Here is a 27,783-nt window from a genome sequence, read left to right on the forward strand (position 1 = left end):
CAGAGGCATGTCTAATTTTAGGAGAGTTGTGAGGGTGTGGAGCATTGTTTCTAGGTGTCCTTGTGGCTGGATCCAGACCATGGCACACGAATGTGCTCTGACTTCCCTGTGCTAGATGCTCAGGACCAATGGTGGCAGATGGCAGCTGGACCTTTCTGGACAGGTTTGAAAAAAGTAGCAATAATAAAAACAGCTCACTAGCATTTCAAAGTAGGTAAAGCTTGGCAAACTTCACTGTAACTGCAAATAGGGCTTTTTGCTGTGGGAAGCACCAGGCAGCATGAGAAAACAGCAGGCACCCCTGGCTGCTGCAGCCGGGCAGCTGAGGCATCAGCTGGAGGAGCTAGCAGCACACCGGCTGGCTTTCCTGCCAGAAATCAGCCTGGCAAGCTGGTTTGGTAGCCTGCCTGTGTCCTGCTGGAAAGCGCTGAGGAAGATGTCACCAGTGATGGAACTGCTGACAACCCAGTGTACTTCACTGGGAAAATGATCCTTCAGAAAAATTTTAGCCAACTCAACGTTCAAGTGCCTATGCCCAAATAGCAGCACCCTGTGAAATGCAATCTCCCTTTTGATACAGGATTTTACCCTGGTCCCATGCAGAATTTACTGGGAGAGATGAATGTCTCAGCTGTGTAGTGGTGTAGCTCTAGTCGTCTCACTCTGCAAAAAAGCCATGTGCACATGCCAGTATCACAGCACCACCTTAAATGTGTAACTCAATGCCTTTGCATATGCTGCCATAAATTCTAGTTTATGCAAGGGCTGACTGCTTTGCTTATGCGTTTCTACATCTCCTCTAGGTCCCAGGTGATGATGTTCATCTTCACTCTGCAGTCCTGGTAGGAAGAGGCCAGTAAGCTGGACTCTGGATGCAGTAGACTTCCCCAAGAACAGTTGATTTTCCTCTCAGTTTGCTAGGACAGGTTTAGCAGGAGTGGCTGTCAAGCATCCCTTTTCTCTCCAGTGCCAAGTGCCCTGGCAGAGCAAGCATTTTGAACACATCCTCCTTGTTTTCCAGAGATCCTGTGAAAGTCTCACCTGGACTGCATTCAGTCAGGACCTAAACTATAAAATGATAAAATCTTGTTGGGTTTTCTCATCATTCAGTCTCAGGCATCTGGAAAGCTCACTGGGTTTTGTAGTGCACAGTTGACTCCATGTGCTTATCTTTTCAGGGATACTTTCCTTAGGTTTCCTCAAAGCCTCAAAGCCCAGCACTCACATCAGCTTTAGCCATGTGAATCGAAGACCCTGTGGGTCCTTTTCCTTTCTTAGCACCCAAAGGAAAAGAAAATAATCTCTCTATGTACTTCCATCAGGGAGAGCAGCCTAAGGTTTATCTCCTCTTTACCCAGTGTTGCTTTTCCCATTAATAGCAATACCAATACATGCAAAATCTACACACAGTTTGAAGGCTGCAACCTCACCTTGGTTTTGACTTGAAAGTGCACGCCTACAGAAAAGGAAGGACAGTGGTGGCCCTGTTATCTGATGGCTGGAAAGGCTCCTTGGCAGCCAGCATGAAATAGCCTGGAGCCAAGTCTAGTTTCCAGCTGAGCCTAAGCTGATATTTGGAGGCCAGCCAGGAGCAGTGCCAGAGTAAGACCAAGCAACCTGTGTCCCGAGCTCTGCTCATCACCTCATGGGCTGGTGACTGGTGCTGAGACCTGCCTGCACCTGGCTGGCATCAGCTTGGGGAAGGGCTGGAGTTGGCAGCTCCCCTGGGACTCACCAGGCACCAGGAGGTGAGGGTGTGAGGTGGGTTGAAAACAGGCCTAGAGGGTGGTGACACAAAGTCTAGTTGGAGGCCAGTCACTAGTGGTGTACCCCAGGGGTCAATACTGGGTCCAGTGCTGTTGGGAAGCAGCTTTTCTGAAAAGGACCTGGGGGCCCTGGTGAACACCAAGCTGAACATAAGCCAGCAATGTGCCCTTGCTGCAAAGAAGGTGAATGATCTCCTGGGCTCTGCATTAGGTAAAGCATTGCCAATCCAATCATCTTCATTAATGATCTGTATGATGGAGCAGTGTGCACACTCAGCAGGTTTGCAGATGACACCAAATAGGGAGGAGTGGCTGAGACTCCAGAGGGTCATGCTGCCATCCAGAGGGACTGGACAGGCTGGAGAAATAGGCTTACAGGGACCTCCCAAAGTTCTACTGAACAAGGAGACGTGCAAAGTCCTGCCCCTGGGGAACAACCCTAGGCACCAGTATACACTGGGGGCCACCCAGCTGGGAAGCAGCTTGGCTGAAAAGGACCTGAGGGTCTTGGCGGACACCAAGCTAAATATAAGCCGCAAACACTAATGGTGTCCTGGGCTGCGTTAGTCAAAATATTGCCAGGAGGTGGAGGGAGGGGATGCTTCCCCTCTGCTCAGCAATAGTGGGGCCACCCCCAGGGTGCTGTGTCCAGTGCTGGGCTCCTCAGTACAAGAGAGACAGGGACATACTGGGGAGATCCCAGCGAAGGGCCACAAAGATGAATGAGGGACTGGAGGGAGGGTGCAAAGAAGAGGGACCCAGGCTCTTCTCAGTGGTGCCCAGTGCCAGGACCAGAGGCAATGGGCACAAACTGAAACACAGGAGGTTCCCTCTGAACATCAGGAGACACTTTTTCACTGTGAGGGTGACTGAGCACTGGCACAGGTTGCCCAGGGAGGCTGTGGAGTCTCCATCCTTGGAGGTATTCAGAAGGTGTCTGGGCATGGCCCTGGGCAACTGACTCTGGGTGGTCCTGCTGGAGCAGAGGAGTTGGACCAGATGATCTGCAGAGGTGCTCCACCTCAACCAGCCTGTGGTTCTGTGAAGTCCCTGTAGAGGAACATGGAGCCTTTCCTCCATCCAAGGTCCCACCTTGGGGGTGACAAGAGGTGACGGGGTGACAGCGGGTAATGAGGGACTGTGACAGAGGCCGTGGCAGGTGATGATGGGGGTGGCAGTGTAACAGGGGACTGACCAGGGGTGTGACAGAACTGAGGTGGGGTGACAGGGGCCGCAGAGGTGACAGGGTCTGCAATAGGGTGTGAGAGGGTTATGAGGGTGTCAGGGTGTGACAGGGGTGTGACAGGGTGCGACAAAGCCCTCATGGAACAGGAGGAGGTTGGGTGGGTGACAGGGGATGGGGACAGTGTGGGTGATGGGGCCGTGGCGGATGACACGAGACGGGCTGAGGAGTGGTGACGGAGGCCTGACGGATGAGTGACGGTTGCGATGGTGGGGACGGGGCCGTGACGAGGCGTGACGGCAGCCACCCGGCGAGCGGGCGCCGAGGGGCCGAACCTCCGCGCCGCCGAGAGGCGCTGCGCGGCAGGCGGCTGGGCGGCGGCGGGCGGGCGCCGCTCGCGGCGGCGGCGGCGCCTTTTCCGGGTTGGCTGCGCGGCGCTCGGGGCCGGCGCAGGCTGCAGCCGCCGCCGCCGGCACCGGGCCCGGGCCTCGGCACGCTCCGCGCGGGCCCCGGGCCGGCCCCGCCCCGGCCCCGGCCCCACTCCCGCTCCGGTCTGGCCCTGCCACCGCCTGCCGCCGCCCTCCTGCGCGCCGCGCCCCGCCTCGCTGGCCTCCCGCGCCGGCCCCGCGCCCTCCTCCTCCTCCTGCAGCCGCCGCCTGGCGCCGCCATGCCCGGCCCGGCCGCCGGCAGCCGGGCGCGGGTGTACGCCGAGGTGAACAGCCTGAGGAGCCGCGAGTACTGGGACTACGAGGCGCACGTCCCGAGCTGGGGGTAAAGCGCCCCGCGGAGCCCCTCCCCCCCCCCGCCCCTTCCCCGGGCCACCGGCTGCCCCGCACTCTCCTGCGGGCTTCAGCCCGCGGGGAGGGTTCCCTGTCCGTCCGTGTGTCGTCGTCGTCCCGTCCCCCGTCCCCCCCTCCCAGTTTTGGGGTGTTCCCGGGGGACTGCGGGCGGCTGAGGAGGGGCTGGGAGACGGCCTCCCCCTCCGGCCTGCTGCCCTCTCATTATCCTCTCCCACCCTCCTCCTTCTCTCTTCTCTTGGTGCCCGTAGCAATCAGGACGACTACCAGCTGGTTCGCAAGCTCGGGCGAGGGAAGTACAGCGAGGTCTTTGAGGCCATCAACATCACCAACAATGAGAGGGTTGTCGTGAAGATCCTCAAGGTGAGTGTCCCATTGATGGCATAGGGGCTTACAGTGGCTGGAAGTGAGGGTGAGAGGAGCTGCATTGGCAGGGCCAAAGCACTGTTGGATCTTGTCGTTCACCCCAAAACTCTTGTTTTCTCATTAAGGACATTGAGACACTGGGTTTGGAAAGGGATTTGGTGTCCCACATGCTGTAGCGATGTTTTGATGTGTCCTGTCTAGCCTAGCTCTGGGCTGAGAGCTCCTCCGGAGGAGGAGAGCTGTGAGTCCTGACATTTGAACAGCGTTGTGTGTGCGGCCTGCATTTGGTAAATCATATCTGGCAGTGCCTGTCTGAAACAGCCCAGGGACTGCCATGTCAACAGGAATGCAAATCCTGGAGGGGGGAATCCTTCTCTTAATCTCTAGACAGCTGGCACATGGCCTTTTCAGAGCCAGGCTCTGGGATGCTCAGCAGTAGTAGGCAAAACTTTATATTCAGTTAGAGGATCTTACCTGGAAAAGAACTTCACCACAGGCAGGCCAAAAACACCATGGAAACTTTAAGAGACTGAAAGAGGCCATCTGAAGTTTGGCAACATCAGTGACCTGTATTCTGGTGTATTGGTTCTAGTGGGGTCAGGCCTTGGGGACCTTCATACAGCAGTAACAGGTTGTAGTTTGGGATGGCTGAACGCATGGGTTAGCCACTGCAGGGCACGCCTTACCATGTTTGGTGCTGAAGCAGCATGCTCATAGGGAGCTGAGGTAGCTGTCCTAGCAGCAATCTATGTTGGTGATCTGGGGGTAGGCAGAGGTGTTAAACAAATGAAAGGTTAGAGTTGAGGTCCTTTTGGTTTTGGCTTGGCTGACACTTGGGGCTGTCACTTGTTGGACCAGTAACATTTGTCCCTTGTTCCCCAAGAGCAAGTGGGAGCCAGTGTCTGACCATGGGTGTTCTAAGAATTTGGGCACACGTTGATCCACAGCGTGCAGAGGGGCTGAGCTTAATCTGCCCTTGCAGCCACTAAGACTAGCAGCTACCCAGAACACAGTCTCTCTGCAGGGCTGTAGCCTTAAGGCATTTGCTAGATCCACTCTGATGGTGTGGCTAGCTGTCTCACTTTGTCTTTGCTGATATTCCCACTTGCTCACTGCGCCTGCTTCCTTGGCTTCCTAGAGAACTTGTCATGGTTTGTCCAGGCACCACTCCTAGGCAAGGTGTGATCTCCTGTCTGCCTCTGGGAGGAGGTATGCACACCCCTGCTTCAGCTGCGGCCAAGGTGGTGGCCAAGTGAGCTGTTTGGGAGAGCCCCTGTGGCTAAGCTTGATGTCAGGGCAGAATGGTGAGGCTTTCATGCCCTCACCGAGCTGAGTTCCTCTGGCATGCTCTTTGGGCCTCCCCCTTGTTTGGATGCTTCATGTGGTTTTTGGGTTTTGTTTTTTTTAAGTAGGGGCAGGCAAGACTTTTTCCTATGAGAGAGTAGTCAAAGGTAGCCAGTGAAGAGCTGGATTTTACGGCAAGATAGCTTGTGGCTAGGCTGGGGAAACTGCACTTCTGCATGCTGCTCTGGAGCCCCTGATGGTCTCTTTAGGACTGCTGTGGTTTGTTGAGACCTTAGGTTTTGTCCCACATAGAAAGGCACCATGAGGCTGTGAAGAGACTGCAGGGAACGTCATCAGAAATCTTCCTCCTTGCCTTTTCCCAACCTAAACAGCCTCCCCCTGGAGTGATGCTCCTCTTGCTGTGGCAGCCAAACTCTGTCATGTCTAGGGAGCCTGTCAGCAGTGGACTCACAGTCAGCTGGCAAGAGTCATCTGAGGGCAGCTGGGTGCTCCTTTTCCTTGGGGCCTGAATGTGTTGCCTTAATGCCCTGCAAACAGGGGACTGGATTGTCCCAGATTTGAAGCGGATGGTGTTGCCACTAGTTCCCTGGCTCCCCCCGCTTGCATTAACATGCAGATGGCATTCCTGCGAGTGAGCAGGAAAAGCAGGAAGTCCAGATAAATAAAGATGAACTTTCTTCTCAGTGGAAAGTGGGTCAGTGAAAAGTGAGTTTCAGAGCACCATGTAGTGTATGTTATGAAAACCTGTGAAGTGTGGCAATAACATCACTCTGATCTGTGGAAAGTGCCTCTGGTTTCCTGTAGCTAGATGCAAACTTAATTGCAAATGTAATTACATGTATCTACAGTGGAACCCTAGTAAAGAGGCTGGGTGTCTCTGTTCCTCCTAATTCAGGCTGGATCCTGTGAAGTGGGAAATGCAACCACAAGTCTTCAGGTTTTTGTGTGGTTGTAGAGGTGCGACAAAAGGGAAGACTGTTGCTGGCTGATGGATGTGGCTGTTTAGCACAGTTACTCCTTTCTCTTTAAGGTTTTTTGAGAGTACAATTTATGTTATGTGTAAGAGTGATTTTTAGCAAGAGTCACTGTTTTAATATCTGCGCCTCATGGGAGGTGACTGGTGTCTCTTCCCAGCCTTGCTCTTTGAAGCAGCTTATTCTTACTGAGGTCAAGTTAGCATGTAGCAAGTATTTCCCCTGCCTTTTTTTCTCCCCTTCTTTGGTGTTGTGCTACCTGAACATCTTGTGCCCTCCTCCAGAAAGGTCAGGAAATTTTATCACCCTTTCTGTGATGCAGAACTGAGCCACAGAGATTTCCTGTGTGACTTTGGGCAAGTCCCTTAGCCTCAACAAAGCTTGAGACTAGAGCAGAGGTCCTAGTCTAGTGCTGCATGAACGAGATAACTGCTATTCCTCTTCTGGCAGCCACTTGCCTTGCTTGTTTAGCATTGGACAAGGCCAGGGAGCTAATGGCTCTGATTGGTATCACAGTGCCCCAGGCTTGCATAAAGCAAGGTGCCCCACTTCTCTGGCCAGTACCCAGCATTGCCTTTCTGTTCTGCTACCCCAAATGCAGGACCAGGCATAATCCTGCAGGAAAATGGGATGTGCTCATGCCACTAGTTGGGGTCATAACACGTGTCAGCAAAGGAGCAGAATTAAGATCATGAAGATGACTATAACATTACCATTTCCTGGGTCGAGTGCCTTTCTTTGCAGATATGATGCTTTTAATGTCAGTTTTTCCAGGAAAGTTCTGCAGCTCTTTTGGGAAAAAAAAGAAAAAAAAAAAAAGGCAAACGAAGCAAGCAGGTTGCTTCTCACTCCACTACAGCAAGACATCAGGATGCACAGTGTAGGACAGTGTGTGCAAAGCAGTGAGGCAGGAGCCCTGATTTGCCACACAGACATCCCCTTCCAAGCATCCTCCAAAAGCTTTTATCTTCAGAAGTGAGGCAGAAGGCAACTCTCCACCTATTCAGCCTGTTCAGGGAGCAAGATTCAGCAAAAAAAGCTGTGGGGCTGAAGTCATCTTGGTAGGTAGTAGAGGACCCTGCACTGTACTGACCTTCCTATGCACCACAGGTAGTAGGGCATGGAGTTAGCCAGCAGCTGTGCTCCTGCAGTCCCTAGCTGGTGTAGGAGGCTCTTGTGGGCCTTTTGATCTGGTTGGCCTTGGTACAGCTGTGGGCATGCTTCCTGCATGCTTAGGGGAGGGCCAAGCCAGGAAGAGGGAATGTGTGAACATGTCCAGTACGTGCTTTTGTGTTTTGCTTAAATTTGATGCTAAGGTTTGACTCCCAGGATGAGGTCTGACATTGCTCAGCATGTACAAAGAAAGTTTAAGACATCTTTGTTTCCAGTGAGTCATGTATCATCTACATCCAATGCAGGTATCTAAAGCACAGCTCTGCTCTTTCATATCTAACTACATAGACTTAGATTTTTGGTCAGTCTGCTGAGGTCAGTCTGCAAACTTTGTGCTGTCTCTTTGATGAACTTCTCATTTTGCTTTTCTGCTAATGCAGCTTCAAAGTGTCTGCCAGTCTCCTTGTGTGCCTTAAAAGTGAATCCTCCATTCTGGGGTGACAGTGTTCCTGGGGAATGTGAACAGCATTGCAAGTTGCCACTCTAAAAGCCAAAGATAAATTTTCTACATTGCTTGTAACTTCTGTGGGTGATTCTTTGTGGTGAGAATACTGCTGTTAAAATTACCTACAGTTATGGCTGTTGGTGAGCTTCAGATGTACCACAGCATCCTTCACAGCCAGTTCTTGTACTGATTACCACCATCTGGGTGTCCACTCAAGGCAGAGATTACAGCATCCGTATTGTCAGCTCTGTGCAGGAGTCCTCCTGCTTTCCTGATGCACGTATGTGTCTATGTACACTCTACTTGCCTGCAAAGCATTAAACCCATTACATAAAGAGACTCTTTTGTCTCCTTGTATGATTACAGTCTGATTACAGCACAACACGCAAACAGAGCTTAGGGGAAAAATGCAGTTATGAGGAGAGGGACCAGTGAAATGGAGGTTCTGCAGCAGTGATGAAATAGCCCCTTTCTCCTTTGGTGGCTTTTGTCCCTCTGCGCTGAGTCCATGAACTGGAACTTTCAACCATGTACGTGGTTTCACAAGTGCATTCTTGTTTGTTTGGCTTTGTTTTTCCCCTGTTCCCCCTTTTGGGCTGTGTGAACTCTCCAGAGTTGCTGCTCATACCAGGCACTGCTGCAGGGTCCTTCCAGTGTTGAACTCAAATTATCGCTCTAGTAGCTAGAGAACCATTTGGGGGAGGTAGCCCTGTGGCTCTGGTAGATTTTCTTCTGTCTCTAAAAAGCTTTAGAGCCTACATACATCAGCATGTTCTAGAGGGGGGCTGAAATGACTCCCATGCTGGTATGCAGAAGGGATTGCACAGGGAAGTACAAGTGCATGATGTTGGTCCCTCAGGCTGGAGCTGTTGACTGCATTGGTGACTTTCCACCAAAGCCATTCTATGCCTGCTCCTGGTAGCTATCTGTGTCTCTTGCTCCTCCTGCGTTTGCATGCACTGAATCAGCTCTCCCTGGCCCGCTTCCTCCTCTGGCAGTCTTGAAATGAGCCCTTTTGCAAGAGAGCCAGGTACACAGCTTTTCTCTTTTAAATGCCCTTTGCCCACACTGAGCTTGGCACTGTTGGCTGCTGGAGTCCAGCCTTGTTTGGAGCTGAGACCATCTGAGACGGTATTGGGTGTCTCACAGAGGCCTGGAGGTGCAGCTGATAACTCTTGTGGTAGTGTTCTAGCACCAAGGAACTGGTGAGGCTGCAGCTCCTGTGAGGAGGAGGATGAGTGAGGAGGATGAGTTATGGCACTGTGTCTGTTTGCAGTGGTCTAGGGCAGAGCCCGAATGAATGATTCTCATCCCTTGTAATGGTGGTGGGGGGGTGGGGGCTTGGTCCTTGTGTGTCAACCTTTTAGTTGACTGCAGAAGTCTTGATGTATCATGGGCAGTCCTGCAGCCCCAGAAGGGCTGTTTTGGGATGTACTATGGGGGGAGGAAAGGCATTCTGAAGTAAAGAACAGCACTGCCCTCAAAACATGTGCTGGTATGTTCTACTGAACTTAAATAAAAAAAGCAAAAGTGCTTTAGTAGTTTCAGGGTAGGTTTTTTTCCCTCTTTTCTAAAATTCATGAGCAGCTCGGGAAGGTTTGAATTCCTGTAATGGAAGTTGTAAGATGCAGACAACCAACAGAATATTAACACAAATGGGCTCCTTGATTTTGTAGCTCTTTTGAATACAATTATTTGGTTTCCCAGCTGATGTCTGGCAAAATAAGCACTGCTGCTCTGAAGCCAATCTTCCTATTGAGCAATTGGCATCAGCCTTTATAGGCTGATTATTGTGATCTTTTCAATAATACTTCCTAGAGACGAATGAGCTTCTAGTGCCAGCTTTTAAATGTTTAAAGCCTGTTATAAGGATGCTGCTTGAGCCTTTTGCTGGTCCTGGATCTTGTGTGTTGAGATTTTCCTGCTCATTCACTGGAAGCATCATGGTGTTTCTGGGCTATTCAGGTTTGGTGAGCAAAGAATAGATCTTTTTCTTTACAGGGTGGTGGAATAAATTACTTTAATTTCTTGCGGATTTGTATCTTTGGACTGCTAAACCTTCTCCCCTGCTGCACTAACCCAGTTCTTTTTCAGAGCACCTGCTGGGCAAAACCCAGCACCTTCTGTGATTCCTTCAGAGAATGTGTGCTCCTCAGCTGGCAGCGTATGTGTGCTGCCTGGCTGCCTGCTTTTTGGCTAATGTAAAATGATTTTTATGCTTTGGATGTAACTCGTATTTCACATGCCTTCCTGGTCACTACTTTTCTTTCTCAGTGTGGAAATGCACAGAGAACTTTGGATAATAAATTTATTTTCTCTCTTTGCTTGAATTCAAATGATGGGTCCCCAGGTTGTTGGGGAAGGCTGGAACTGAAGCATCTGACAGAAGAGTGTACTTTCTTTGCTTTAGAAACCAAGAAAAAAAGATGATTAACCAGGCAGCCATTTATTCGTTCAAGACAGGAAGTGATGGTTGCAGCCTTGTATTTAAAGGTTTATTTTAGCAAACAATGTTAATTTTCCCAGCTGGTGTTTGCTGCAGCTGGACTCCTTCCCTGCTTACAAGTTTACATGATCTTATGGAAAATGACCCAGGATCTGATCTCTTGGTCACAGAGAGGTGTCGTCTTCTGCGTCTACCTGACTGCAAAGCAACTACTTATCCCATGCCATTTCTCTCCTCAGCATTGCATGATGCTCCCCGATCTCTGGGCAAAGACAGCTGGGATAGTGCGGGCCACTGTCACTGCCTCTTCTGCCTGAGTTTCAAGTGGATTGAAGCACCCTCATGGGATCCTTCTGGTTGGTAGGGTGGGAAGCCTGCAGCAAAGGGTGGCCGGCTGGGACAGTTGAGTGAGAGCTGTCGGGTCCAGCAGAGACCATCCTTCTGTGGCTAGAGATCACCTTGTCCCTCTGCTCTGGGTGCTCAGTGTAGTGGACAGCCATGAGCTGTACCTTTTGACTCCACCGTCTACAGCCACCTCACTTCCAGTTTGCCTGAGAAAGGAAGCAATTTCCTGTGAAACTGGAAAACTGGCTTGTGCTAGACAGTCGTGTTGTTCTAAGGGTACTGCTGCAGTTGAAGTAATTAAACCCCTCCCAGTGTAGACATGGTTAGGCTGAGACATGTCTTTTAGCCTGGTTTCCTATGGAAACGAGCCTTATGCAGTCCTCCTGTCAGCCTTTCTCCCCCTCCTCCCCCCCCAGTAGTTTTTGCACTGGTTGGCCAATTTCAACCAAATGCGACAAAAGTCTCCAAGCCGTCAAGTATTTACAGATTTCACAGAGATAGGTGTTTGTATAGAGTAGAGGGACTCTGTCGGACCCTGCCTCAGAGGGAAAGGCTGCAATGAGGTTTTGACTTATACTGGTCACTGGAGAATCCCAGCATGGAGGAAAGCTTTGAAATGCCTCTGCCATGGGAACAGATGGAGTTGGAGTCTGCACCTGTATAAAACGTTGCCTTGCAAACACAGCCGGATCAAACTCAGGAGCAGTTAATTTTGTCTAGGTGCCTGCCCTATTCCTCTGCTGGAAATCCCCTTCCCAGGGCAGTGGGACTGAGCCATGTAGGAAAGACAGCCTGAAATGCTGCTGTTCATAGCCTGGTTTAATAAAATAGCCTTAAAGGGGTACTGTTAAAATACTCTGGCTGCAAGGGCTGGTGTTTTAGAAGCTATGCCTGCTGGGAGAGGCAGATGGTTGGAGGCCATAATAGCTTCAGTTAGTCCACATGTAATCCATGTGTGTTTGGAGTCAGCATCCTTGGAGAGACAGACTGGGCGACTCTGAGAGACAGCTGCAGTAACCCAGACTTAATCCTGGTGCTTGAAGGATGTGCTGCTGATTGCCTGTGGTTTCAGCAGTACTGGGATCTGGAGACAGGAGGGAAGTCAGCAGAGTTTCTGTGGTTGTGACCAGTTAGCTCCAGTGCAGTACTGGCCACGTGCTGGAGTGGTTTGCACCAAGGTGTTTGACTTGCTGGATCCAAGAGCCTGGGCTTGGAATCAGTTACTGGGCAAAAATTGAGCCCCAGTGATGTGTTCTTGGGTAGTAGACAGTGTTTGCAGTTGTGGCTGAAGCAATGGCATGGGACGTGTGGGTAGGAGGTGGCATGTGGCTGGGTAGGCTGGTAGGGTGAAAGCTATGCAGGTTGGGGTGGAGGCCAGCGGTTGCTACCGTTTTCTCCTGCAAATCTGAAGTGGGGAAATCCTCCATCCCCTGCATTGCTCTCTGAGGACACTTCCAGGCAATAGCTTTTCCTCTGAGATGACATTACTTCAGCCCATGGCATTTCTCCCCGCCTCATCCCTATTTACCTAGTGGTGGAAAACCCTGTCCTGACCACTGGCTGCAGGTGGGGAGACCACTGACTATGCACTGCTTACAACCCTGCAATGAGCAGGGATTCCCATACCCCTACCCTGCAAGGGCTTGCAGGGACCTTGCCTGGGCTCACAGCCCATGTGGAGGTAGTATAGCCATGTGCAGACAGCCTGGCCTGAGTTCTGTGCTACTGCAGCTTAGCCAGAAAACATGCAAACAGCGAGCGGCTTTTAACTCTCCCTCTTGCTGAGACAATGTTCACTGGAGCGTTTTCCCTTGGTGATGTCGGAGCTGTTGCTGATTATCTGCAGGCATTTCATTAAAAAAAGACCAACTTTCTTCTCTCCTTTTTTCCAAAAGTTGCTGGTTCTGTCTGCTCGTGTCTTTTAATAAGTGTGTTATGAGTAGGGGTAGATTTCTGGTGGAGATCACGCAGGGCATCATTTTCCCATCCTGAAAAAGGTGGAAACATGTGGAAGTGACTGGAAGACAACATCTTCTGCCCCAGTGGGAGTGGTGGTTGCTATGGAAGGAGAAATGTAGATCTCGGAGGGATATCCTCCCCTACCTACCTGATGCAAAAGGCCCTTGAAATAACTACAGTACAAAGGAAAAGGTATTTCAAAGTCGGCTTTGGGTCCTCTTGGCTGTGTTCAGGCACTGTTTCAGCTCCTGATCAGGTGCACGTTTTGCAGCAGAGAGGCTGTGATGCATGTCTGTCAGTAGCCAGGACATTCAGCGAGTGCCTTCAGGACAGCAGTGGCTCTGCTCCTTCTCTGAAGTTCCTTGGAGAACAGCTTGTGTGTGCATCTGCCTCGCTGGATGAGCAGAGTAACCAAATTGCATCCTCTAATTCCATCATGGCCTTCTGGTAAGATCCATGCATGTGGGCAACACAAGGGTGGTGTCTGTCCCTGTGCTGACATAAATGAAATTAGTCTGTAATGAAGCATCTTCCCCTCAGGTTCAGAAATGTAGCCCTCCCTTCTGCTCGTCCCCCTGCTCTGGCTGCTTCTCCCTGTCTGTCTAACCTTCCACCAGCTCCAGATGTGTCTGGGTACTGCCCCGGGGCTGTTGGTCACCCCTCCCCAGCAAACCCTGCCCCATGTCACTCCAGCTCTGGCTGACAGCTGCAGTGGCCTTGCTACCATTTTCCACAGTGGCTTTATGAGGTGCTGACACTCCCTGTGCCCGCATCAGTGTTATTTTTGGCACTTTGCTTCAGGCTGAGATGCTCATCTTTTGACTTGAAAGTCTAGCTCCTGCCTTTTAACTTGGAAGAGGAAAAGGGCAGGATTTGAATCTGAAGGTTTCAGCCACCTGAAGAGCCTAGAAAGACAGGATATTTTATCACTTATATAAACACTGTTTTTTCCCACTATATAAAAAGCTTCTGTTCCTTCTGTCTGCTTGCACATTCCTGTGAGAGGTCTGAAATCAGAGATTGCCTTGGATTTGACTGTAACAGGAGTGTGAGTTGCCCCATCAGCACTCTGCAGCCCAAGTGGAAGGCTGCAGCAGAGGTCAGGTGGCGAGCACAAGCTGTTGAGCTCTTGTGGCTCCTTGTCCTTCACATAGACATCTGATAACCTGTGTCGCTTTGGGTAGGGTGCCTCATACCTCTTTGCCATTCCCTGTTACTCCCCTCCTCACACACCAGACTCTGTGCCAGATGGTGAATGTTTTAGAAAGCTAAATGTCTGGAGAGGAGTGTTTTTCATCAGCAAACCTCACAGGTCAAGGGCTTCACCAGTCCCTGCAAGATGTCTCTGCATCTCTCTGCAATGGTACCAGTGGTGCAGGAGGGGATGTTCCAGCTCTTCAATGAATGGCTGCTATACTCAGTGACTCGCAACTGGTGATGCCTACACTGGTCACTAGCCAAGGCTCATTAAAAAAAGTCTCACCCCTTAGCTGCTCTAAGCTGTCTTTCCTTTCAAGTAGGCACAGAGTTAGAGTTGTCCTGGGAGTGGATGAGTTACAGAAATAATTGTTGATTTGTGTTGAAGTGAACTGCTGGATCAGCAGAGTGTAAAGGCTAACCCAGCCTCCAAGCCCCTGCCTTGGGAGCAGCTGTTCTTTGTCACTCTCTGCAGGGTGATGTCCAGAGAAAAGCTTACTTTGCAAAGGGAGTTCCTGGGACAGCACAGATTCGAGGAGGAGTCAAAAACTGTTTAAAATGTCTGTAGGCTTTAAAAATAATCATGGTATATGGATGTGATGGCATGCTGTGCAGTTGGGTCTGTGTTATTGGGGTGGTTGCAAAAGACGTGCACATAGGCATAGTAGCAGTGTCTGAGCTTACTAGAAATCTTGGTGTTGGAGATTCTCAGGTCATTCTTTCATTGCATTAAAGTACTCGTTGGGAAATGGGTTGGGATTAAGGAGTAAAAAACTGGCTTGTGCTGGTAAACAAAAGCTGAGATATGAGGTCCACCATGCTTGTCCTCTGCCTCTAAATGCATAACATAGAATGCATGTGCCGAGATTTTCCCATAGCAATCCAAGGTGCTTTTAACTACAGTTACTGGAGTCACAGTTATGTTTGTCTGGAGTGGTTTGATTTTCCCCTGATGAGTGGAAAGCTTTCACTGATAAGAGGGGAAATCCTAGTTCATGCAAGGTGTCTGCCTCCTCTTTGAAGTTAAAAATGTTCCCTTGCGAGGGTGGGAGCAGAGAGAGGAGATGAGGTGATGTGATCCAGTCAAAATCAGTGGCAAGAATCAGTGTTAATTTCTGAAAGGACTCTCACTTCTAATTTCTTTTGTCTATTTAAGCCAGTGAAGAAAAAGAAGATAAAACGTGAGGTTAAGATTCTGGAGAACCTACGTGGTGGCACCAACATCATTAATCTGATTGACACTGTCAAGGATCCAGTGGTAGGTGCCTGTGTGTTGCGGTGTGTGTAGTGGGCTTGCCTCCCCACCAGCTGCAGGCACAGGGCAGGCACTGCTGCATGACTTCTGCTCTCAGCTTGGGTTAGGTGCTGCCTGTGCCTTTGTGCCAGCCAGGGACGAGCAGTGTCCAGCTCATCAGGGTCTCCTGAGGTGGGTTGGTTTGGATGAGCTCATGTTTCTCTCCATGTTCCCCAGACTCTTTTACACACCTTCTGTGTCTCTGCGCGTTTCCCATGGCTGATGGGGGAGAAGTTCTGTAGCCTGACAAATTTTCTGTAAGAAAGCAGAGCCTGTAGCCTTCCAGCTTCTGTCTGGCATCTGGAACATAAGTATCTGCCAGGGCAATTGGATATTAAGCACTTTTCATCCTTCTGGTTGCTGTCCTGCACGGTGACCATATCCTTTGTCTGCATTGCCACGATTACCCCATTCTCAGGAAGTTTTCTCTGACTAGCAGCTGGCTGAGGTCTGTGACTCCCAGCCTGCTGGCAGCCATGGAAAGGAAATGACCCTGCTGTAGTGTTGGCAGTCCTGGCTGACCTTCCTCCTGCGATGGGATGTGAAGCCTTAGCCCCTGGTGACACCTTTTGCCTTGCCCAGTGCTGTCTCTGCTCCGTGGCTTGGGGAGGAGCAGCACTGGCCAAAATGCAGTGTTGGTGCTTGCTGCGTGGGGTATCAGCAGAGCTTGCCTCTGCCTACTGCGGGAGCAGGGCTGTGTTTCTGTTGCTGTACTGTTCTGCCCGCTCTCCGCAGTGAAGGTTGAGCAAGAAGCATAAGCTTTCTCAGGTCTCTTGGAGCAAAGAAAGGTCAAGAGGGTGATTTAAACCATGACACTCTCTCTCTCTCTCTCTCTCTCTTGCAGTCAAAGACCCCTGCTCTGGTGTTTGAGTACATCAATAACACAGATTTTAAGGTGAGTCTGCCTGAGCGTGGAGGGGGGAGGTTCCCATTTCTGTTATGAGTGCTGTGATCTTGGGTTGTCAGACACCCGTCGAGAGCTATGGGGGGAGTTTGGAGTTTCACCTACGTCAGCTTCACCTTCCTTTCCCCATGTAAATCAGAAACCTGTAAATAGGCTCTAGGTGAGAAGAAAATGCTTGTGTGCTGAACATCCTCCCAGCTTTGAGGAGTAAGTTCAACAGGTTAGATATTCTTACTCCCCTCTCAATTTAGTAATTACTGCTGTGCTAGATATTCAGCCCAAGTTAAGCCCTGTGCTGTGATGCTCTATTTACAGTAGTGCAGTTGATGGAGCAGGTGACACTGATTTGTGCTGGAATCCTTCGGACGTGGGGACTGTGGGGTGACAGAGGCTGGAGAGCATGTTTCCCACTGCCAGTGGGCCTGATAGTGGGGGACTGAGCAGTCTCGAATACATCTTAAGAGCTTTTCTGCTTACCAGAGGCTGCAGCATATTCTTCTGATTTGTGGGGAGCTCCAAGTGGTATTACTGCTTCCCAAAATGGGCATCCTTCTGTCTGAGTGCAGCTATGACTGCCTGTGCTACTGAAATGCTTCTGGCTGACAGCAGCAAGCTGGTACACAAAAGGGAGACATAATTAGCAACCACACCTATTTTAATGGTATCTTTGCTTCCCCCATGTGAATCTTTACCCTAAGTCATTAAGTCAGTGGTGGAGAATTAATTGAGCAGTTGACATTAGAAAGCCAGCAGTCATCCCCTCCTGTGCTGTTCAGCAATCTCTTTCATTCCATGTTACGGGACAGTACTTTTTTTCCTTCTGTCTGTGCCAGAGCATTATGTAGGTACACACCTTGTAGAATGCAGCTTCAGCAGATAGACCAAACACCCAGAGAAGGTCCCTGGGTTGGTGTTGATGGAAAGGAGGCAGTTTGTCAGCTGGCCCACGGACTGTCTCACCTGCAGCCCTGCACACTGTGAGGCAGCACATGTTGTTTCTATCCCTTTGGATAGACCAACCTTTGGGGTTGGTCTGGCAAGCTGAATCCTGCTGGGTTGGGACCCTGCGCATAGCCAGAGCTGCAGCCATGCTGGCGGCGGTAGTCTTAGTGCTATTTAATCTCATGTAGAGACTTAATGCAGAGGCTGGAGTGGTAACTTGGAGCAACATCTGCCCTGACAGCTCTGGGCAGGGAGATGAGTGTTGCCTCCATCAAGTAAACAGCCATGAGAGGAGTGCTATGTGGTGACCTTTCAGGGCTAATTAAAGCAGGCTTGGTTTGTCTGGGCTTCATTGACATCAGCTGGCTGTTCCAGTGTCACATGTATGTTAGGAATGTGCCCCTTAGAGGAAAAAATTATCAAAGATACTGCCCAGTAACTGAAATATGTTCACGAAGTAGAGCATTAAGTAGCAACTTGAGGCTGGCAGCCAATAGGGAATCTTAACTGAAAAATGCAGGGCTTGGAGTACGTGGTAGGTCAGCTGTCCCAGCCATGCTGAGAGCTGTCGCAGGCACTGTTGCAGCCAGTAAGGCAACATTGGTCTGGCCACAGCAGAAGTAATAGTGCTCAGCTCTGGCTGTTGCATTAGAAACAACTATATGAGTTTGCAGCAGATAATTTCTAGGCTCCTAGGAGAAAGCTTGGCTCCTTGAGGAAGTCCAGATTCACAGCTGTACAAGTCCAAGACAGAAAGTATTGATGCTTTCAGTGCTGATTGGTACAAGGTAGGAATAACTTGTCTTGGGAATGCAAGCATGTACCCCAGGGCATCCAGTATGGCTGTTCATGTTCAGAGCTTATTTGTAACCTGAATTTCACTAGCTATGTATGGGGCGTGTGGGTTATTTGAGCTACGCTCCCATGAGCTCTGCTGCTTATTTGGGTAGGTTCTTGGGGCCACAGCTAACTGGCAGATTACAGAGCTGCTGCTACTCACTGCTACCTGTGGATATCTTCTTCTATACAGAGGCTCCCAAGCTGTCTCTTCCCTTGCTCTGAAGTGCCTTTGCCAAGCAGAAAGCACACAGAATAGATGAGACCACTTGTGTTGGAGGTCTTGGCTTGCCCTATACCTCTATACATGAAGCAGCTGGAGCGCACCCAGTCATTGTCCCCTCTCCTCCACAGTTCTGATCTCCCCAGGCAGCCAAATTCTGTAGGAGTTAAGTGCCACATGAGCTAATCCTGGTGACAGGGACCTCTTTTCTTTGTTCTGAGGTGGCTGATGATCTGCCCATCTCTGCATTGACTTCTGGATTCAGCAGTACTGATGAGTACCATGCATCTCACTGGCAAATCACCTTCAGGGTGCATGAGGGTTCCCAGGGCAGCTTGTGTACAGCAGGTGGTTGCTGACCACTTTACAGGATTGCATTTTTCTCCATCCTGTTGGCAGTAGTTGCTCACAAGTTTGGATGTGTCCTCGGTTGTCTCCTTTCTGGCAGTTTCTTTCCTTCAACATTATTATTTTTTGCTTAATGGTAATACTTTCACCCCTTTGCCCATTCAAATGGCAGGACACAATTCATGTCCATGCACCCATGAAAATGGCTGCTGGGTTTCCTCAGCTTTCTATGCATAGGCAGAAGCTGCAGTTCTGTGGGGCCTAAGCCATGGCTGTGGATGATTTCAGATCAGAAGCACAAGCTTGTATTCCACACAGTTTGGCTATTTTTAAATGACGGTATAAACAGGAGACTTAGGTGATACCTCCCTAGAGCTGATTACATTTTCTTAAATTACCCAGCTGGGTCCCTTCTGAATTTGACAGCTCTGTACTCACAGGGATCATGAGTTGGAACTAGACTAAATGAATATTCTGCTGTGTGAGGATGGCAGCTTGTGTGTGGGGCTAGTGTTTCTCTTCAGACCTGCTGTATTACTTGCCATCTGTGAGCACTCAAGCTACCCACAGTCATCTGCCTTAAATGATACCTGTGCTGCAGAGCCATGCAGTCAATTGAGTAACTGTCAGTGAAATTAATGTCTTTTGCGAATTGGTTTCAAACTAGAAATGAGATGCCTGTCCTTCAACCACTGTTAGCTGTCACATACTTTGTGTAGTCTGCAAGCATACCTGGTACTGTGCCTTTCATCGTCCCAAAGAGGCAAGTCCCTTGGGAAAGAAGGGGGCAGAGCCAGGTCTCCAGGAGCAGTGATGGGTTGGGTTTGCTATTTCATTATTAAAACGCACTAGCAGGTTTGCAGCTGAAGAGGAGGAGATAGGCAAGAAAGGTGAGCAATGAAAGGTTGCTTCAGGATGTTGGAGTTGTGGGGACAGAGGGCTTTTGAGTCAGATCTTCCACTTTGCATGCACCTTGGTGAATTTTCAGGCCAAGTTGCTGTGAGGGAAGTGTGTGCCTGTGTTTTATCCTTGTACATCCAACATGAGTTTAAAAAATAGTTGTTGCCCTGCATAGGCTATGCAGAAGTATGAAAGATTCTCCTCCCTTGCATGGCTGCCAAGGCCAGGATGCTTTGGCAGCTGTTTCCTTTTCTTTTGCTGTTGCCTGTCCTGCACCCCAAACCAGTGTCTCTCTCCTGTCAGCTCCTTGCAGCCACCCTGTTGCTTTGCAGATGCTGCTTCCAGCACATAGCCAGCTGTGTTGCTCACTCAAGGGACAAGAGTAAGTGTTTAATTCCTGTCAGCCCCGTGGAGAGGGGAAGCATGTCTGTGCCTCCTTGGGCACTAATGGGATTAGTTTACAATTGGTTACCTGGTGTGTGCCAAAATATCACCAAAAGCTGGAGAGAGGTGGAGGCTGCCGGTGGGTGAGTTTGGCCTTTCCTCTTGCTCTGTATAGAGAAAGGAGACCAGCCCAGGTCTCTGACACCTTGTGCAATCCTGAGTGCTGGCAACTAGCTGAGCAGATGTTTGAGCTGGGTTTGAGTGATCACCACAGTGATGTTTCTGATAGTTTTACTCCAAAGAGGCAGCTGTAAGAGCAGAGCATGGGACAAGTCTGCAAATAAGGTGTCTGCTCTCTCCTGCTAGGCTGGGCAAATGGAATTTGGAGCCCACTGTCAAAGCCTTCTTGGGGCAGCTGCTGTGTGGGACCCACTTGCAGTGGAAACCTTGGCTCTATCCTTCAAAGCCTTCTGCGTTCACTGGCTGCCTGCAGTGGGACTGAGCACGCTCCTGCAGGGACTGTTCTCCGCAGCAAGTGGAGATTGGACTCTGCGAGCCACACTGTTGGCCTTAGCACAGCAAGAGGGTCATAGCTGCTGGCTTTCACAGACAGCTCTTCTAGGGAAGTCTGTTGAAAGCTGGTTGCCCAACGACTGCCTCTGCTGAAGGCTATGAGTCAGAGAAGCAACAGCATCATGGCCTGAGAAGAAAGGCATTGGTGACCTCCCTTCCATCCCCTCCCTGCTTACAGGCAGTGAGAGGCAGAGGAGCCAGGGAATGGGGAAAATGGGGTCTAGTCTTGTTCTGCCACTGCCTCTCCTGCCCTCCTCCTTCCCCAGGTGCACTGATATTGCCAGGCAAAGTTGAACAGGGTGGTGATTCCCAGAAAGATGTGTTTTAAGCATCTCTGGCCCCCCGTAGTGTTTGTTACCTAAGCAAGCCATTTAAACAAACTCCTGAAAGGGCTCAGCTGTCCTCTGCTGGCCCTGGGTCATGCACAGAGCCACGCACAACTGAGTCAGGAAATCTATCCCTGCTGTAGCTTGTGGCTATGTCTTTTTTGATCCCTGCTCACTTGTCTGCTTCAGTGGGTTGCTCCGAAGCATTAAGATCATCCCAGCTCATGAGAATACAATGCAACTTGTGTCCTGGAGGCTGTTAAAGCTCTGTGTAAGTGACACTTGTATGTTGTCAGATGATTTCCAAGAGCAGTACTGGGGTGGTGGGAGGGTGGTGGGACTGTTTGGAGCTGGCCCTAACTGAGGCAGGATCCTGAGGATCTCAGCATGGGCCTGGAGGGGATCCGGGGCCAGAGCTGCTTTCTTGGAACGTGAATTTCAATCCCTCACTCTGGGATTTTTCCGGAAGCTGCCAAGTGGTGCCTGTGATGGGCAGCTGGTTCCAGTGCTGATGCAATCACTGATTTGATGGAGCTGTGAGATGATCCTTGTTTGGTAGAAAGGGCAGAGGAGGTCTGGTCCTGCTGCTGCCCTGTGAATGTCCTTCCTTGCCCTGCCCTGGCATCTTGCCTTGCTTTCCATGGACGAGAGCACAGCCCAATGGGGTCAGCCTGCCACCACTGCCAATGACAGATACAGAGCAGAAGGTAAATTTGGGGCCGGTTGTGACCTGGTGTGGGAGCAGCAGGATGATGAATTCTCCAGTGATGGTGCTGGTGGCATGGTGCAGGTAAAAGTGCACCCTGGATCTTTGTCACTTCTGCATGAGTAGCCACAGAAGGACACAGAGGGCAGGAGGGTGGCGAATGTGTGCTGGCAACAAGCACTTCCCTGAGACTCTGAGCTGTGCTGTCTTTGGCCCCACAAGCATTTCTGTACTTTTGAGCTGCATTAGCCTTTATCATGGGATCAAGGAGAGCTTCTGCGGCTCTGAGGCTGTCTCTACCCTTTGTGTTTCCCCACCCCATGCTTCTTTAGGTTAATGTTTTCCTCTCCCTGCCCCACCTTGAGCACTTGGAGGCTTTGCCCATGTGTTCCCAGCCTGCCTGCTCTGAATGCTGTTTTCCATGTTGTCAAGTCACTGTGATGACTTCGCATGTGAACAGAGTCAAGATCATCTGTGCCAACTCCAGCATGCTCTGAAGGGCACTTGCTGTCTTCTCCTTGGACAGACAGCCTGCCTGTCTCCTGCTGGAAAGAAGTCGTGGCAGGTCTGAATGATCCCAGTAGCATTTCACAGAAGCACTTGCCTCCTTTCTGGATTTCCTAGCTTGTAGCCCTGGCAGGTCTGAGACCAGGACAGTCCTTGGGAGTGACAGCATTCACAGGGGACCTGGAATGGGGTCAGTGATTGGAGGCAGGTGGGGTGCAGGAAACAAGACTAATCCAAATCTGGAGTATTTATTTTTGTTTCTCTCTTCCCCCCCCCCCCCCAATCTGTTTCAGCAACTGTACCAGATCCTGACAGACTTTGATATTCGGTTTTATATGTATGAGCTGCTGAAGGTGAGTGGCATTGCATATGGCAGTCTGGATGGGGAGACCAGGAATGAGAGAGGCAGTAGTAGGGCTCACAGGGCAGCACTACTAAGTGGTTACTTCTCTCATGTTCAATGCACAATCCATGTCTCATAACCTGGGAAGGTTTGGGAAGAGATCTGGTTACCTGGCTTGTTGCTGTGAGGTATTACAGCCAAACTGGGGACCTTTGGTCACCTCCAAAGCGTCTCTGATTCTCTGGGGTCTGTTCTTTCCCCGTGAAGCATTTGTGATTGTTAGTGGCCAGGTAGGGCTGTGCTTGGTCTCCCTGTGTCTCTAGCACTGTTGGGCTGCTGTGAGGAAAATCAGCTCCCTCCCAGCTAGACCCAGTACAAGCACCAAGAGGCATTTGCCGGGCTGGGGAACTGGGGACTCTTTAGCACACTAGGGAGAGTGGAAGAGAGGGATTACCAGCTCCAGGCTATCTTCTGCTGCAGTATTCAGATGCAATCCCAGAAGGTGACTTCTGCCTACTTGGTCTTAGACCCCTCTGTCTCTGGTGGGGGATCTAGGACATTTCAAGAACAAGCTGGCCAGCTTGGTGCCCTCTGGTCACAGAACCCCATGGATGTGGTCTTGGGGAACAAAGCTTCTGGTTATGCTGGCTGTTACATGTTAATACAACACTGGTATTTTCCTTTGAGACCTCCCAGCCAAAGCTTTCCCTGCCCCTCTGACAAAGGGCAAGGAGTGCCCTAAATACCTCCTCTGAACTAGCCTAGCTTGCACCTCCCAATGGAAATGCTCACAGAGCCATATGGCAGATCTCTGAGGTCTGCTGCACTACCTCTCTGGGGTCTCTGGCTGCAGAACATGGGAGTCAGGGCGTTAGGGAGAGCTTACAGGTTTTGGCTGATCCCAGGGCTGTTCTGTGCTGACCTGCTGGAGCAGCAGCTTGGCTGTGTCAGGTCCTAGCAGGGCCTCGGGACTTCTGGGCTGGCACTTTGCAAATCCCCTGCTTCTGGAAATGAGCAGGACAGACTAGGGAAAGCCCTTTGTGCTCCAGGACTTGGGAACTGCAGGAGACTTCCTGAAATAGATCTAGTGAGCTTGAGGGAGGCTTTCTTCTCTGCATCCCCAAGCTTGCTGCACCTGTCTACAAGGGAAAGACCTTCCTACTGAAGGTTGGAGGGAGCCTGAGGCAGCCCAGGATTAGGGTGGGAGGGGTGATGAGGTTTAGATGATCCAGCCTTGGGACAAGCAAGGCACTAGAACAGCTTCATCCCTGGAAGCAGTTTGCCCAACCTGTTGTAGATCTCCTGTAATGGAGATCCCAGGACCACCGTTTGCTGTGACTCCTCTTGGCTGTGAGGCCACATGCCATTGCAGGGATATTCCCCGAGGCCTTGCTGTGATGGAAGCTGTTGCCTCCTATGCTTCCCACTGTGGCAGGGGCTGAAGGACAGTGTTACTTCCCTGGCACTGGTGTCTTGGATGTTGAATGATTGCAGGCGGTACCCTCCTTCTGTGCTGCTGGAGATCTTGGAGCATCTGATAGATGTTGATGGATGGATCTCCCTCCACCTTGGAGATGAGAAAACAACATTCTCACCCCCTTGCTCAAGGGAACGGTTGTGGGGGGAAGTCCTGCAAGGTCACAGAGCTGGAGACCTTATGTGTGCTCCTGCCTTCGAGCTTTAAGCGGCATCACCCTTCCTCATGTGCTATCATCTGCCTTTTTTTAAGTGCAGGTTTGGCTTAAATGAGCAGGGCAGAGGTGACTTTCTAGCTTAAGTGTGTTTTGGGCACAGGTGGAAAGCTGTACTGGAAGGCCATAACACTGTATGCATGTAAGAATCATCCCCTTCTGGGGAAGACAGTGTGACCTAGGACGCACAGGGCTACCCAGGTTGGAGCATTGGGCTTGTCACCAGGTGGGACACCTCTCTTGCACTGTGTTCTTCAAAGACCATGCAGGGAATATGGTTCCAGGACCTGTGACTGCAGCAGGACAAGAGATCAATACAGTCTTATTGCCAGCTTGTCACTTCATCATGGGCAGCATAAGAGCTGAAAATGCCAGTTTCTTGTGCCAGGGTTGCAGCACTTCCTTTGGACAGGGCACTCTTGCTCCTGGCCAAGAACTGTTATATTGTTAATGCTGTGCCTGTGGTTACAGACATATCTAATATATGTGCCTGTGTCTGCCAGGCCCTGGATTACTGTCACAGCATGGGGATCATGCACAGGGACGTCAAACCCCACAACGTCATGATAGACCACCAACAGAAAAAGGTACTGTGGCACCAGGGCTTACGAGCAGGGTTTTTCCAGGGAAACTTGACATTTCCTCTGCCGCCTCTGTGCCCGTAGCCTGGGCAGCTGTATTTACCCCTTTAACCTTTCTTTACCAGCTTCCCTCCACTTGTGCCTGCATCAGGAGATGGCCAAAGTCCCACTGGGGAGCGTGGCAGTGGGAGTGCATGGCTTGGAGTTTGCTTTTCCTCCCAGCCACCACGCTGGGTTTCTTTGAGAGGAGCAGGTCTGCGCTGTTAATCTCCACCTGGGGAGGTGTGGTAGTAGGGTGTAGAGGCCCTGGGCAGAAGAAGGGTGGCCTTGTCTGAAATATATGTGGATATTTTTACCTAGGGAACGTAAGCTCCTCCTGTAGTACAGCCTGCTTGTCCTGCAGTGGCTTCCTCACTTCTGGGACATGCTAGTTAGGTCACAGGAAATGTTTTTACCCAGCTCGCTACCATGGAAATGGGCAGCACAGGGAGCTTCCCCACACCATCACGGTACTTGTACCTCATCAGGTGCTGTGTGTACCTGTTTCCCCAGGGACCTGGGATTTGCAGCAGCAAATTAGTTGCTGGTCCACAGGTCTCTCCCTGTCAATCAGTGGTGGCTGTACAGGCAAGGCAAGGTTTATAAGGAGGGGGAAATCTCTTACTAGACCCACCGTCCTTCAGTAACACGGCAGGTTGTCCATCCCTGCTGGGGAGGAGTACGTGGTCTACCTTGCAGGATGTGGTGGACCCCTTCCTACCTTGTTTCCTGCTCTCAGCCCCCAATTAAAATGAACACTGCCTTCAGCCCAGCCCCTCTAAACAGCAGGATAAAACAGCTGGCTTTTGCCTGTTCCCTAGTACGCAGTGACCTGTCTGCTGTGGCTGGTGGTGCTGATAAGGAGCCAGTTGCCCAGCAGTAACAGTGTACTTGGACTCAGGAGGCAGAGGAGCTCTCTAAGCTGAGCTTTGCCCCACCAGCTGGTGATAGGGGGAAGGGAAGAGCCTGACCAAAGCACTGCTGAGAGCATCTCCTGTCCTCAGTGCACCTCTCTGCATCCTGGGCTTCATGCTTGCATCACAGGATTGAGAGGTTTGGCCAACATGGTTTCACCTAACTGGCTTATACTGAGGCTCCTGACTCTGTGTCTCTTTATCGCATGTTCAGCTGCGGCTCATAGACTGGGGTCTAGCCGAATTCTACCATCCAGCTCAGGAATATAATGTCCGTGTGGCCTCTAGGTACTTCAAAGGACCGGAGCTCCTTGTGGACTACCAAGTAAGAGTCTGCCTTCTACTTGTTAGCCAGTGATACCACTTGCGGTTGCACTTTGGCCACCTTTGGGTTGTCTGGTTTTGCCTGCCAGGGCATTGCCTGGGTTGGAAAGAGGCTGGCTGTGAAGTGAAGAGGCTGAGGTTGCCTGTGTGGTTGGGGAACTGGGCCATGGTGAGCATGCCTTTTCTGACAGCTTCTCCTTTTCCCCTCAGATGTATGACTACAGTTTAGACATGTGGAGTTTAGGCTGTATGCTGGCAAGCATGATCTTCCGAAAGGAGCCCTTCTTCCACGGCCAGGACAATTATGACCAAGTAAAGACTTTGCTACCTGGCTTATTTCATGAGACATTTGTCACTGCCTCATCTCTGTGTGTATAGTGGGGAGGTTCTGGGGATCGGACCACCAGGCTGGGAGGAAGTTGCTATGTGCTTAGTTAAGCCATCTAGAATTACGCTTCGCTGCCTCGTGTAGGAGACTTGTTTTCTGCACGTCATAAAAACAAGTTTGAAGGGAGATACTCCTTCCATCTGGGATGTTTCCAGAAGGAGAGCTCTTAGATTTGGGCAGCTCTGCCTCTGCAGAAGAGTGGTGGCCTGCCCTTCTGCTCTCTCTCAACATGCCTTTTATTCCAGCTGGTTCGCATCGCAAAGGTCCTGGGCACAGATGAGCTGTATGGGTATCTCAAGAAGTACCACATAGAACTGGACCCGCACTTCAATGATATCCTGGGCCAGTAAGTGGAGAAGTGAAATGCAGCCTTTTTTCCTTGTAACGCAGAGAGGGAGATAAACTAATGTCCATCCCCTTGAAGGACTCTCAGCAAAGGCCTGCTTTGGTCTTCTGGGTCACAGTGCTGCTTGCAGGCCTCCCGTCTGACTGCTCATGTCATCTCAGGAGGTCACTGAAACGCAGGCTCTTTCCGTTTGCCTCTCCCCTGATCCATGAGCTGTCCCCTGTTTCTTCCTTCTCCTGATCATTGACATCCTAGAAGTGGAGATGTAGACACTGGAGTTAAGTGTGGGCTGAGGGGCTCAGAATCTCCCAGTTGAGGTTTCTGAAAAGGATGAGAGGTAGATGGGATAGCAAGGACAGCTTCTGTGAGGCTGGCTGGCAAGCCGGAGCACTTCTGGTCCCAAGGGTGTCACCCTGCCTGCTGCATGCTGTTGTCTAGTCCCTGTAGACAGAAGGGAATGTGCAATATTGTGCCTTTCCCAGGAGTAGGACATCCACACAATTGTGTACCTAAAGAAGAGGGTTTTCCTCCTTCAGTAAGTGCTTACTGAGCAGTAGCTTGTGCAAGAAAGAGCTGTAGGCAGTGTCTGTCGCAGCCATCTCTTCTCAGAAGTGGATAGTGGCAGGTGATTCCTCTGGGTACTGCTGTGCTGGTCAGAGCTGGGCAGTGACAGCTCGTCCCTTTGCAGGCATTCTCGGAAGCGCTGGGAGAATTTCATTCACAGTGAGAACAGACACCTGGTCAGTCCTGAAGTCCTAGACCTCCTGGACAAGCTCCTGCGATATGACCATCAACAGAGGCTGACTGCCAAGGAGGCAATGGAGCACCCCTATTTCTGTGAGTCTGTGGAGAAGCTGGGGCCAGCTGGGATGGAGAGGGGTCTTGGGTTGTGGGGGAAAATTTTGGCTCCCCACTCTGCAAAAGCCTTAGCAGCTGTGTGGGTTTTGAGGGCAGTTTCTCCGGAAAGGTTTGGCAGGGTGGAGCTTCCACTTTATTAAATGTTGTTTCCCCTTCCTGCCTGGTCTGTCTTGTGCAGATCCAGTGGTGAAGGAGCAGTCCCAGCCCAGCTCAGAAAACGCTGTGCTCTCCAGTGGCCTGACAACAGCACGATGAAGACTGGAAAATGACGGGTAATTCAAGATGTTTACAAATAAAAGCAAAACCTTCGGTCACACAGTGAAGGGAAAAGAACCAAGGACCCCCCATTCTTCCCCTCCCCTTTATACTTGGCAGAAATCTAACCTTGGGGGGGTCATA

General features: G+C 50.7%; 1 protein-coding gene across 1 annotated transcript; it reads left to right on the forward strand.

Moving 5' to 3' along the window:
* Positions 1 to 3,616: 3,616 nt before the first annotated feature.
* CSNK2A2 (casein kinase 2 alpha 2) lies at positions 3,617 to 27,783 on the forward strand. Its single transcript, XM_075715257.1, has 11 exons — positions 3,617 to 3,720; positions 3,998 to 4,109; positions 15,113 to 15,214; positions 16,095 to 16,145; positions 22,194 to 22,253; positions 24,438 to 24,521; positions 25,683 to 25,793; positions 26,003 to 26,104; positions 26,426 to 26,526; positions 27,215 to 27,363; positions 27,563 to 27,783. Exons 1-11 carry the CDS (start codon positions 3,617 to 3,619, stop codon positions 27,637 to 27,639), a joined length of 1,053 nt encoding a protein of 350 aa, XP_075571372.1. The 3' UTR covers positions 27,640 to 27,783.

This window comes from Pelecanus crispus, chromosome 8 (genome assembly GCF_030463565.1).
Source record: "Pelecanus crispus isolate bPelCri1 chromosome 8, bPelCri1.pri, whole genome shotgun sequence".
Lineage (NCBI taxonomy): Eukaryota > Metazoa > Chordata > Aves > Pelecaniformes > Pelecanidae > Pelecanus > Pelecanus crispus.

Bases quoted from the DNA above. Each gene is read 5' to 3' on its own strand.
- CSNK2A2 (XM_075715257.1), top strand. From the start codon at position 3,617: ATGCCCGGCCCGGCCGCCGGCAGCCGGGCGCGGGTGTACGCCGAGGTG. The intron at 3,721-3,997 runs GTAAAGCGCCCC...TGGTGCCCGTAG, and splicing joins GCGCACGTCCCGAGCTGGGG to CAATCAGGACGACTACCAGC. The intron at 16,146-22,193 runs GTGAGTCTGCCT...AATCTGTTTCAG, and splicing joins TCAATAACACAGATTTTAAG to CAACTGTACCAGATCCTGAC.